General features: G+C 35.1%; 1 protein-coding gene across 3 annotated transcripts in view; it reads right to left on the reverse strand.

The window, feature by feature from the left end:
- The window catches only part of LOC145980102 (eukaryotic translation initiation factor 2-alpha kinase 1-like), an 82,648-nt gene that overhangs the window by 12,820 nt on the left and 55,532 nt on the right, over positions 1-14,296 (reverse strand). For all 3 annotated transcript variants that reach the window (XM_083113106.1, XM_083113105.1, XM_083113107.1), the window contains one exon: positions 3,299-3,610. In XM_083113106.1, the coding sequence (XP_082969232.1) occupies positions 3,299-3,610 (312 nt within the window). The remainder of the gene's footprint in view (positions 1-3,298; positions 3,611-14,296) is intronic.

The raw sequence follows: 14,296 nt of genomic DNA on the forward strand, positions 1-14,296 counted from the left end.
AGCAAAGTACTTAGAAAGGTGGGCATAAAAACGTACAGAAAGGGAGGCCGCAGTATTTTAAGGATAGCGAACAAGAAGAAGGAAGAAAACAGAGAGGAGGGGATTATACATGAGGTTCAGTGCAATGAATGTGATAGTGTGTACATAGGGGAAACAAAAAAGAGACTGAAAGACAGGTTACAGCAATATAAGGATGACGTAAGATTAAAGAGGGAGAAAAATGCTATATTGAAGCACACAAAAGAAACGGGACACGACATAGAGTGGGAAAAGGCTAGGAGGATAGGGAGGGAGAAGAAAGGAATAGTGAGAAGTGGAAAGAGGCAAAGCAAATAGAGAAAAAAGGAGAAGAAGAAATAATGAACTGGAATGGGGAGACTGAAAATCAACAAGGAATGGAGAGGAGTGTTAGAAAGAGTGGAAGGATGAGAGAAAGGAAGGAGGAAGAATAACGAAGAAAGAAGAGAGGAGGGAAGGAGTCCAGGAGGTAAGGAATCTGTCTAGGTCCATTAGTGGAGAAATTGATAAGGCACAGACTCTCACCAGGTACCTGTCCATCACCTGTCAGGTAGTGTCAATTACCTGTCAGGAGATTCCACACTCAGGAATTCCTGACAGGAAATGTTCTAAGATAAGGACTGGTGCCTTCATGTTGTTTAGTGTATTGACCCTGTCTGGGTGTGTGTATATATAAGATGATGTTTTGTAATTTTCATCATTCTAGTTTGAATATTTCTCTGAAGAAGACCCTGTTAGAGGGTGGAAACGTTAACTTTTTAGAGTACCCAGTCATATCATAAATTCTGTTACAAAATTAATAATGAACTACAGGCACAGTGCTCAAACTAATGTATTAATATTTGGATGTTACAAAGCTACAGGTCTTGCCAACACAGAGCACCAATCACTGTTCAAAATGGCCACCTCTGGCCTTCCCACAGGCCCGAAGTCTCTGAGGCTAGTCATCGATCGCAGCACGCAAGGTCTCGAGGGGAAAGTCTGCCACTGCTCACAATGCTTGAGACTCGCAAGGTACTCTTGTAGTCCAATGGGCTGAGGTCGGGGCTGCTGGAGGACTAATCAGCTGGAGCAATGAAATCAGGCACATTCCTCTGAAGCCATTCCTGTGGGATCTTTGCCTTGTGGGCCGGTGCTGAGTTCTGCTGGAAGCTCCATGGCTCATTGTTGAACATGGTGTGGGTCAACGATTTCACAACCGGCTCCAACACTGTCGCTTGGTACACTTTTGAGGATGTTTTCACACCATGTTCACAGAAGTGGAGGTCAGTTGTGCCATCGTACGAACTCCCCCACCAAACCATCACTGAGGCGGGATAATGGCCTCTGAGGATCCGTGGCGTTTTTTCACGAGCTTCCTGGGATGTTGAGGCATAAACACAGTCATTTTGACGATTGTAAGACTCTTCAATCGTGAAGATTTTTTCGTCTGTGAAAAGGATCCTCCTGTGGCCACTATTTGTGTAACGCTGAAGGAGTCTTTTTTTATTCTGCTCCCTCTGGAACTTAAGCGTTGGAGTCAGGAAGTGACCAGTACTTCGCCGATAAGCGCGGAGTCCTAGGCCACTTCGGAGCACACGGGACATTGAATCGTATTCTTTGTTGGGGACATAGTAATCCTCGAATTGTATAGTGTCCCCAACAAAGAATACGATTCACCGTTTACACCAGGTGGCAAACTGTATATGTTGTCCCCTGCACAATTTTATTACCAGTTCTTCGTAAGGGGCACACTCAAACCGGTCAAGATCAAATACTGGTTACAACCACAGGCACACTACTACCCTACCTTGTCAATAGCCAATGCTGACAACATACGAAAAGTCACCAGTGTGGAGTTGGAGGAGTTTACAGACCCCGATACACTAGAAACAGCCTATGCTGAAGATGGTGGTTCTTTGGAGTTTAACATACAAATAGGGTATAAGCTGTATTTAGAAAATCCAGTATGTATCAGCTGCTGAACACCCCATAGTTGCAATATTCTTGTTTACATACTATGTCTAGACAAACCATAGTTGACGAGCTACACTAACCAGCCACACGTAACTATAAGCGACTGCCAGTGGTCACAAAAGGCATAGACGATCTGTGGCAGGCTGACTTGGTTGAGATGGCAAGTGGACAGCTGAAAAACATACACAAGATCAACAAGGGCTACAAGTATCTACTTACTGTCATAGATACATTTTCGAAATATGCCTGGGCTGTGCCACTCAAATCCAAGACTGGGGCATGTGTGACAGAAGCTTTTAGGACAATCAGAGTAGCAGATTACCGCGCTATCTACAAACAGATAACGGTAAAGAATTCTATAATTTGGTGTTTCAACAATTTCTTAAGAGCCAGTCAATACGACATTACTCAAAGCCTCTATTGTAGAAAGATTCAACAGGACCCTAAAAAGTCATATGTATAAGCAATTTACGCTTCAAGGTAATTATAAATGGATTGCTATGATACCAGAACTTCTAGATCAGTATAACAACTCGGTCCACACCACAATTAATAAGAAGCCATCTGACGTAACCAAATCTGACGAGCAGCAATTGATCAACACTGTTTACTATCCGAGATATCAGCCAACAACCAGAAGACCTAAATACAAGGTAGGTGATCAAGTAAGGATTAGTAAATATAAACACATATTCAAAAGAGGCTTTACTAGAAACTGGAGCACTGAATTATTTACAGTGGTTCAAGTTATACATGGGAACCGTAATAAATAATAAAAGATATCACAATGAAATCCTCAAGGGCCGATTCTATGAAGAAGAACTTAGCAAAACTAAACAGCCTGACACATATCTCATAGAAAAAGTCATCCGCAAAAAAAGGCAACAAGCTACTGGTCAAATGGCTAGGTCATCCAGAAAACAGCTGGATCAAAGCAGACAAAGTGATACTATGAACACCTGGGATGTTATAAAGCGACTACCAGAGCCTGAACAGCAGACTAAGAAAAATGGCAATCTGCTACCTGATAATATTCGTTGTCTTATTATTGGGCCATCGGGTTGCAGCAACACTACGCTACTGGTTGATAATTTTTTACTGGCACCTAACTGGTTAGACTGGAAAAACAGGCACTTGTACGTCTTTTCTAAGAGTTTGGAACAATTAAAATATCAGCAGCTGATGAAGCTATACGATGGACTGGATATAGCAACTTTTGAATCAGATGTTAAGCCACTCGATGACTCGATGATTTTTCGTTGCTTCCTACTGAGTTTCCTAAAATAAATATTTGACACGATTCAGTGCAAAAAGTAAAGATTACCTGTCATTTTTTCTGTCTTCCTTATCATCAACCAGAAGTTTGTATCCATCGTCATTATTGTTTTCGAATTGCACAACTGAATCCACACTTGTATCATATGCAGACTTGGTCACTTCTGCATCATTACCAGAATAAATACTAGCATCATCGTCATCATCATCTTCACTCTCAGAATGAGTACAGTCTGGCGGCTTATCAAATTTGTCCCAGTTGACTTCAACCCAGCTTTCATGATACCTAGCAATATATGGACTGTCAAACTTCGCCATAATTTGGACCTCCTCCTTCACTGCATCAAGTTCATCGAATGTACTGGAAGCACAAAGAAGCCATTATAAGTTCAAATATAATATAAGGATAATTGCAGGGTACCTTTCATATTAATTATAACATATATATAACTGAAAGCAGAATACTCGAGGACTATTCCTGAAGATAATGTGAACAGTTTAAAAAGCCAACTTCTCTCATTATTTATATATTGTTTGGATGATCAAGAGTAACTATGAGTGAAAGTTACTCATTCTAAAATAACTCACATACAGCTACTGTTCCTGTAAAAAGTAATTAATTTAGTTTTACAGTTACTTTATTCTTGATATTACTCATGTAGCATGTTACATGCTGGCCCACTTTAGATGAAAGCATTTTTCTTAGCATGTTTCTTAACATTTATGCAATGACCAAAATGCTACCATGTACAGTGAAAAATCTTCTGGGATATTTCTTAAAGATAGGATCGATCCTATTTTCATAACCAATCAGAATAGGTCACCAGTGCAGATGTAATGGCGGCCGCATGAGTTGTAAACAATGCATCACTTCACATTTTTAATAGACAATAATTATTCAACCAAGAGGAATAACATTTCCTATTAAACGGTTTTAGGTACAAATCAACAGCGCTGCTTAAAGACATACTTTATAGCGTTTACTGTACACATATGGAAGATTATTTAAGTTGTTTCAATTGTAAACACCGTGCACTCATGATATATGGTGTAACTCGGCATGCCTTTCATGCTGTATATTATACATTGTAATTGCAAAAGCTAACTGAAATGTGCCATGAAATGCTTCCGTATAAAGAACTATCTGCTATAAGATTTTTGGAAGCATTCACATAGCATTTATGCTAGTAAAAATGTTAAAACAAATGCTTCCGTCTAAAGTGGGCCTAAACTGCAAACAGGCATTTCGTTTTTTGTTTTAACAGATGATTGTTTAAAATTAAAATTATTTTTTAAAATATATTACATTTAAAGATAACATTTTAGGTGCAATTTTTTTTTGCATATTTATATCAGACAAATGGTCATAGTAGTTTGAAATGCAATTTCAATATTTCTGTAGGTAAAACATTTTAAACTGTCTACATGGATATCACTGTTTACAGTATAGAAACATTACATTCAAGATGGCGTCAGGTTAATGTATACATGCTGCTGTGCTCCTGGAAAAACTCGAAATTAGTGGGGAAAAACTCTGAAAACCTGCCACAAATACCACACATACTTTCATAAATAACTCGGAAGATAGTGTAGTTGAAAAACAGGTAACAGTAAAGTGTAAGACAAGGGAAAAATCGCAAAAATGGTGGTCTGCTGTGATTGTGAAAAAGTTAAGTGGGAATTAGAAAAACTACAAATTGAACTGCAAACGAAAAGTGAAAATATAAGAATTCTCGAAGAAGATAAATTAGAACTGTTAACATAAGATAAGATTTATTTCCATCCACTTGATCATATGAGTACAAATAGCACTATGATATGAGATAGGTCAATTACATGTGTAATTTTGAGTACAAAGGAATTAACACATACTTAAGCATATTAAAAGTATAAAGAGTATAAAATAAAAATAAAATAAAATTACATGTATAATTTTGAGTTAATTTTGAGTACAAAGGAATTAACACATACCCTTGAATGTATGTTGGTCCCCTCCCCCAAAATGTACAAACTTTTCATTTCAATCAGTTAAACAATATAACACTGCTACTACATTAGTTTAACAGTCGCGAGACAGTCTGATATGATATGATATGATTTATTTCCATCCACTTGATCTTATAAGTACAAATAGCACTATGATATGGGATAGGTTAATTACATGTATGATTTTGAGTACAAAGGAATTAACACATACTTAGGCATATTAAAAGTATAAAAGAGTATAGAATAACTTAAAAAATAGAAGAAAAATCAAAAGTTATGGCTATTAGTGAACATGAAAATGGAAGAAAATCAAAGGTTATGTCTATTAATGAAAAATATGATCTAAGTACTCCTCTGTGCTATAAAACAAATACTTCATAAGCAAGCTTTTTACTGTTATTTTAAGTTTGGTTGGATTATGATTCTTGAATTCCTCTGGCATCTTGTTATAGAGTTTTACACCTTGAAATCCTAGACCACTATGTGTTTTGGATGTGCGGACAGTAGAAAGGTGGAGGGAGTTATGCATACGAGTGCTGTACTTGTGTATGTCCAGATTTTTTGAGAAGATTTTAGAATTTGTATGAATAAAGTACAATGTTTCTAATATGTACAAACATGGAAGAGGTAATATTTGAAATTCATTGAACATTTGTTTTGTTGGGTTTGAGAGGGATACATTCTTCATAATTTTTAATATGCGTTTTTGCCAAATAAAAAATTTCTGCATTTTGGGTGAGCTGCCCCAGAAAGAGATACCATATGTAAGTACAGGTTGAATCTGTCCAAAATATACTGTCCTTAAATCATTCAAAGTTAAAACATTTCTCAAAATTCTCATCATGTAGCAGAGCCTGCTTAACTTTTGAGTTAAATTAGTAATATGCATGTCCCAAGACAGGTTTGTGTCTATCCATACTCCTAAGAAATTTATTGCACTGCATTCTTTGACAACTTCATTGTTAATAATCACATTTAAGTTTTTATTTGTTTTGCTGGATTAAAATTTATTAGAAATGTTTTATTAACATTCAGGGAAAGCTTGTTGTTGTTTAGCCAGGTGTTGAGTTGTGTTGTTGTTGAAATGGAATTCTTTTGAAGTTGCTCATATTCCAGGCTTTTTACTATGATTTTTGTATCATCCGCAAAAAGTATTGTTTGAGACTCTGATAAGGTTTCTGGAAGATCATTTATGTAGAGTAAAAATAAAACTGGTCCTAGAATTGAGCCTTGCGATACACCTGTATTGAGGAACAATTGGTCTGACTTGATTTTGTTAATATCTACATGCTGACATCTGTCTTTTAAATAAGACGTGAACCATTTTTTTGCTAAACCTCTGATTCCATAATGGTCCATTTTATCTAGTAAAATGTCATGCTGAACCAAATCAAATGCTTTGGTAAAATCTAAAAATAATCCATGCACATGCATTTTTTTGCCTCTCGATTTTAGAATGTTATTTGTAAATTCAAAAATAGCTTCTGATATTGACTTACTTTTTTGGTATCCAAATTGATGTTTGGATAAAATGTCGTATTGTTCTAAGAAAGTTACTAATCTATTTAGCATAATTTTCTCTATTACTTTAGAGAAGACCGATAAAAGAGAAATTGGCCTATAGTTTGAGCATTCTTCTTTGTTGCCTTTCTTGAATAATGGTCTCACTTTTGCTATTTTGTACTCACTAGGAAAAATACCTGTTTCTAAAGATGTGTTGCAAATACTTACTAGTGGTTGTAAAATACTATTCCCACATTTTATTAGTAGAGAACTTGAAAATTCATCTGGCCCTGATGAATATTTATTTTTAAAATTTATAATTACCTACTCGACTTCTCCCTCAGTTACTGGTGTAAGAAACGTAGTGTTTGTGTTTCAGGGACTGTTGAAATATGTTCTTAATCTAGGTGTAGAGATTACTTCATTTTCATTTGCGGTATTGGGAATGTTCACAAAGTATGTATTAAAAATTTGTGCTACATCAAGCGGATTGCTCATTTTCTCTCCATCAGCCATTATTTCTATTTTTTTCATTCACGCTCTTTCTTTTCTTACCAGTTTCATCATTAACAATTTCCCATAGTTTCTTTGATTTATTTGCAGATTTGCATATTTTTTCTGCAATGGTCAATTTCTTAGCATTGTTTATTACCTTCCTGAGAATAATTACATATTTTTTGTAGCGGTCTTTAAGTATGGGATTCCTGTTTTTCTGAATTTCTTTATATAATTTTCTTTTTGTTTCACAGGATTTTTTTATACCTTTAGTTATCCAGGAAATTGATTTTGTTTGATTTAGGGGTTGTCTGTATGTTTTGTATGGAAATGCTACTTCAAAATTCAAAAGGAAAAGAGAAGAAATAAAAGAAAATGGTAATAGTACATGGTCAGAAGTGGTAAAAAGAAGCATACAGAGAAAATCTACCTTCACGAACTATGTAGGCAATCGTGGTGTAACAACTACTTTCTCCCATCAAAACCCATATGAAGTGCTAATCGATGCAGAAGTAAGCCCCCAAACAAATGCATTGGTTCTTTCATCAAATTCAATTCCAAAAGTAAAAACATTGCAAACCAAACACAGAAGTAGATAAATCAGGACAAACAAAGAAACTAACTAACGGTGAAGTGCTAAGTGAAAGGAAACAAAGAGAAGCTAACAAAACAGCATTCTCTAAAGCGGTTAGTACGCACTACAAAAACACCATTTCTAACAAAAAAAAACTAAGAATGCAGTGAAACTGACTACAAGGAAAATAATCCCCAAAGTGATGGTAAACACTCTCCCAAGTAAAAACAAGAACAACATTTCACGAAAAAGAAAAATTCTTATCTTTGCGGATAGTCATGGATGTGATTTAGCTGCTCATGTAAACAGTATTTCAACCAATGTAGTGTGTAGTGCAGTGGTGAAACCAGGTGGTGAAACACAATAGGTAACCCACACAATAGCAAAGGACTGTAAATCCTTAGGATCTGAAGACTGTTGTGTTATTGAGTGGTACAAATGATGTGTCCAAAAATGAAGGTCAGAATGTTGTAAGCACAATGAAACACACCTTGAAACAACTAACCCATACAAATGTCATCGTATGCAATGTCCCATTTCATCATGACCTAATAAGTACCTCTTGTGTAAATAGTGCAGTAAAAGAAGTATACAATGAACTGGAGTCAATGTGCAAGAGATTCAGGAATGTGAAATTGCTCAAACTCGACATGGCAAATAGAAGTCTACACACAGAACATGGTCTACATTTTAACAAGGGAAAGCTCTACATTACTCAGTGTTTAGTTAACTTGTGCAATGGAAATACCTTCAACACAGCATACCACTCAAATGGAAATCAAGTCAAGAAAGTGAGGAGAATGGCATAAACCAAAGGGAAATTGAGGAGCAAACACATTCTTCCATGGTAGAAGTACAATCTGAAAACAGGGATTGTGCTATAATCAGTCACGACACCGAAGATAGCAGTGAAAAGTGTAGTGAAAAAGTGAATGCTCCAAATGTACGGTCATCTCAACGGAAGAAGTGTACACCCAGTAAACTGAAAAACGATTTTTTATGGTAAGTGATAAGCATACATATGATAACCAGGTGCCCAATAAAAACAGCCTGCCAAACCAAGAAGGAACGATTACAGTTCTCCATAACAATGTACAGAGCATTTCTAACAAAATTGACCAACTGGAAATAATGCCAAGTGAATGCACACCAGATATATTCGTAGTTACTGAACATGGTCTCAGGTCTGAAAATTATAAATTATGCACAATTACAGGTTACAATCTACATGCAGTTTACCAAAGGTCAATTAAAAAAAGTGGTGACACTGCGATCTTCATCAAAAATAGTGTACAAAATATAAAAAAAAGTGTTAAACCTTGCCAAATACTGTATGGAAAATATACTAGAAGTTACTGATGTAGAGCTTAATATAGAATTAGATACATTTAAGATTATAGCAGTAAACAGATCACCAAACAGTGACATAAATCTCTTTGTAAATGCTTTGAAGAACATGCTAAACCACCTGACAAAAAAAAACATAACAAACTATTAATAGTTGGAGATATAAACATAGATCTTCTAAAACAAGACACTAACAGTGCTCAATACTTGGATACCTTGAAGTCAAACAACCTAACTCAAATAATTCAAGAACCAACTCGAATAACAGAAAGTACAGAAATCCTAATTGGCCATGCAATATCAAACAAACATACAATCAAATCACATTAAAGCTGAAGTCCTACTCCTACATACGCTTATCTTTGACCACACATCTCAAAAAATTACAACACAAGGAAAAAAGATTAGAATACTCAAAAAGTTACACAATAGAATGTAGGGATACATGTGAGCAAAATATAGATTATCTTAAATACCTCTTACATCAGGAAAATTGGATAGACCTTTACCAACTAACTGACACAAATTATATCTGAAAAAGAATATACCCTAATAAGAAGAAAGTGCCACAAACAGAAGAAATTATACTTTTGAAAAGTAATATGAAAAATTTAGAATTACAAAAGACATTAAGCGCCAGGAAACTATTCAAGAAAGCCATAAAGAAACAAAAATCAAATATTTTCAGTAAACAAATAAAGTCTGTTAATGAACAAAAAGGAATTTGGAAAATTGTAAACAATCACGGTGTATCAAACACAAACAATGATAAAGCAAACATAAAAGTCATTAAGGATGACACCGAAGTAATTGACCCAAATATCATATGTAACTTATTCAATGAATATTTTATAAACTTAACCAACACAAACAGAGAGAATGAAAATAATGACAAAACACTAGAGATCCCAATGGACAAAGATCGGCCAAACAGTATATATATCCCAGAAGTAAGTGCTAATTAGGTAAAAAAAAAGTCATGCAAGGTATAAAAAAAAACAAGAATCTCACAGACCTGATGAATGGTCAGCTGAACTTATTAAATCCTCCTCAGAATCTATTTTAGAACCCCTGCTGTATGCAGTCAATAATTCAATAAAAAATGGCACATTCCCCAAAGTTCTAAAAAACAGCACAGTGATACCCATATTAAAAAAAGGAGCTGAAACAGACATTGAGAACTACAGACCTATCTCCCTAACATCTGCTTTTTCAAAGATATTGGAATTTTTTTTATCAAATTATATTATAAAGTTTTGTAACAAATATAACATAATAAACAGAAACCAGCATGGATTCCAGAATGGGAAATCAATTAACACAGCTCTAGCACAGTTAATCGATTATGTAACCGAAACATTAGAGAAACACGAAGCTGCAAACACTATATATCTAGATCTTTCGAAGGCATTCGATAGGGTGAAACATGACTTGCTTATGGTCAAACTAAGCAACATAGGAATCAGAGGGATAGCTTATGAACTTATACAATCTTATCTACAGGACAGAATGCAAATTACTCAAATAAGCTACACCATGCATGGTATAGTCACTAACTTTAAATCACAAAGTGGGAAAGTGTTAATGGGGATACCCCAAGGATCAATCCTGGGGCCCCTGCTCTCTATTTTGTACATAAACAATGTACCAGAATACCCAAACACAAAAATTGTCACATATGCAGATGATACAACCATTCTTGCCAGAGGTATCGACCCTAGGAAGCTTGAAAACACTTTTATCGCCATAAACCAACTGGCACAGTACTTAACTTCACATGGATTAATAATAAACAACAATAAAACAAAATTTATGATATTCAATACAATCCGAAACATGGATTTTGAGTCACAAACACTATGCATAGACAATGTGCTCATAGAAACTGTATCTTCAGTAAAGTTTTTGGGAATAACACAAGATCAAAAATTAACGTGGGAAGAACAAATTAACAACATCTGCAGTAAACTATCATCTAATCTATACCTGCTAAAACAAATGGCTGAATATAATTTAACAGAAATTAACAAATGCATATATTATGGACTAATTTACCCCTATGTTGAATATGGCATAATAACTTGGGGTGGATCATTTTATAATAATACTGTCAGAATACTGAGACTTCCAAAGAGAGCACTTAGAATAATGTACAAACTAGGCTGTAGGGAATCTTGCAAAGAGTTATTCAGGCAGAAACAAATAATGACAATATACTCCCTATACATCTATAAGGCTATAACGTTTGTTCTAAATACTGGAAGCATGACTAAAAATAACCAATTACACAACCACAATACAAGGGGGAAAGATAATTATTACCAGAACAACACAGACTCAGTATCTCAAAACAATCACCAATGAATGCCGGGAAAATATTCTACAACCAGCTGCCTCATAACATAAAACTGATATCTCCAAAAAATAAACAAATACAAACAATAAAAAAATATTTGACAGAGAGCTCTCTACAGTATCAGAAAATTCATGGAACAAGACAGTACAAGGCCAATGTACTAAACAATATGTATTTTAATTGTATTCTTATTTCAATCATGCAACAATGATAATGTGTTTTTATTTTTATTGTAGTGTAATGAAGTGTATTTTCCAATTTTTCATCTTTTTTGTTATGATGTACTAAATTAATTAATATCTCATTATGTATCTTGACGTTTTCCATGCCCTTTTAATCAAGGGTCAACGGTAGAAAAGAAAATTCAAATTCAAGTTATGTATCACAGAACTGAGCCTATTTTCCGATAATATCAGTATTGGAATCAGAAAGTATCATTCTGAATTCAGTCACTGATGCTAGCCAATACTTTTCCAGCATGTTGTGTCTTGCTGAGTCAGCAAAATGCTGTGTAAGACATGCACAGAGTCTAAATGTCCTGGAAATTATGTAAAATTTACATGAAATTTGCATTTACTTTGCACTTGTATTTTGCAGAAAATGAATTATTCTATTGAATGACACTATTTTTAATGTGATTAAAACTTAAGCTCCGTGGCACAGCAGCTTTTTGAGAGCCAAATCCTGCCACGTGGCGTTTTGTTAGGTGGAGTGTGGTCAATGCATCGAGCCCTGTAGTGCATATTCACATCCTCAGTAATACAGTAGTGTTAAAGCAATTTTAGGGCAGCATCCCAAGTAACTAAAAGTGGTTGGGCCAACCATACTAAAAAACTGTTGGCTAAACTTAAGAACATACCATTGGACAATGGTAATTTTGGCCGTAGTTCCAACGTTGGCTCAACGTGTGGTTTTTATGTTGAGTAAACGAACTGAAAATTAAAGTATAGATAGGTTTGTGTTCTGATATATACATAAATTATTGTAAGGCCAAATATAAACTCTAGTACAAATTATTTGTGTAAAATGAAATAATACACAGCACTTTCTCGTTCATGTGGTATCATTGTTTTCAAGGTACTTTTAAGTGGTAGCACAAGATACTTTCTTGAGTTTATTTAGTTTTCCACTTTTCATGGAATTTAGTCTGTGCATAACGTTTACTTTACATATGTGGATCTTGATCCACCTTCACAAGAATACCTGTAAGAATGTTATTTTTATGCTACAGCTCTTAAACAGACAAACAATCAACAATTCCCAACACATCTTTCATCCATGGCAGCTGACAAAGGACTGGTGAATGACTACAAGTTAAAAATAGCTTCTACTTTGATTAACATAATATTATATTTCCAGTATGTGCTGTGACTGAAATATTCGAAAAGAAACACTTTTTTTTATCCTCTAGAATTTACAGCATACTCTTGAAAATTGTCTTAACAGTAGTTTTTAAAACTGATTTTGACTCACTTTTCCATGTGGGCAAGCATTGGCAACAACCATTGGCCCAACGTAAGACAAATTTCAATTTGCCACTAATGTATGCCCAACCTTTTCCACACAAAACTGCAGTTGGTCCAATAGTTGTGGTTACTCGGGATAAAGTATAATTTTAAAAAATATATATATATTTCCAATGCAGTTGATAAAAATCTTAAATACTGTTATCATTTTGCAGTAGTGAAAAAATAATAATATGATCTTCAGTGTAAGCAACTCTCACTACAATATAATCATTGTACAGGGTGGGGCAAGTAAAAAGGTAACCGAAGTTATATCTCATTTCCATGTTTCGATTACCTTTTTTTTTTTGCCCCACTCTTTAGTTGATCTACAATATCTCTAAGTAACAGGTATACTTACCCATCATAAGCATCCATGTTCACTTTACAATGTTAAAACATATTGTACTGGTGCCAAAAAATGGTTCATTGAAGAGACAGGGAATTATCATGCTGTTAAAAGACTAAAGCAATGCCATTTTACCACTGCCTTGAAACCTGCTGAAAGAATTCCCAGCTCATGCTGAAAAAAATTCTGACAACAATAGTTGAGATTGAAGTATGCAAGTGAATGACTTTAAGGAAAAACAGTAGCTGAATAATGAAAATCTCAATTTAAAAAAGTACACCTGTGAATACATATATTTCCATCTATTTGAAGTAGGTAGTGTTAATTATACACAGTGTCGTGCACTGAGGAGTGGCTAGTCTAGCAGTGATAGATCAATGATCTCACACATCTAATTATTTTCAAATTGCAATATTTATTGTCTTCTCGAAGCTGCAGCTCATATGCAACATTTTTTTTTCACATGCTTCTCACCACTTGGTACGATTGCCAGGCAGCCTGGAAGGAACTACTCCAGCTGACCTTTCCACCGCCAGACCAGTTTCAGGCTGTCTCGGAAAGATTTCTGTGTTGATTTCCCGACCTCGTCGCCTCGAACCCTCCAACAAGAGCCATGGTTGAAAGCCTATTTTTTTACAGATAGCCCAGTCTATCACCTACATAGGAGATAGAAGATTGGTTTCCCTCAATTCCCTTTTGACCGAGAAACTTGGGGCGTGTTATTCCAATTTTTACATCACAAATCTTACTCATTATATTTATATATAATTATGGCTTCAAGTCTTATTATTTATGCAATGAGAAAGTGAGTATTTTTTGTGCAGACGAATTACTGGAAACATTTCCTTTTTCTCCCATAAGGATTGAAATTATGCAAAAAAACTCTCGTCTTAGTAGTATTATTATCTTTAATTGCAATAATCTCGTCCGCA

The sequence above is a fragment of the Lepisma saccharinum genome, chromosome 27 (assembly GCF_977018435.1).
Source record: "Lepisma saccharinum chromosome 27, izLepSacc3.1, whole genome shotgun sequence".
NCBI classification, from domain to species: domain Eukaryota; kingdom Metazoa; phylum Arthropoda; class Insecta; order Zygentoma; family Lepismatidae; genus Lepisma; species Lepisma saccharinum.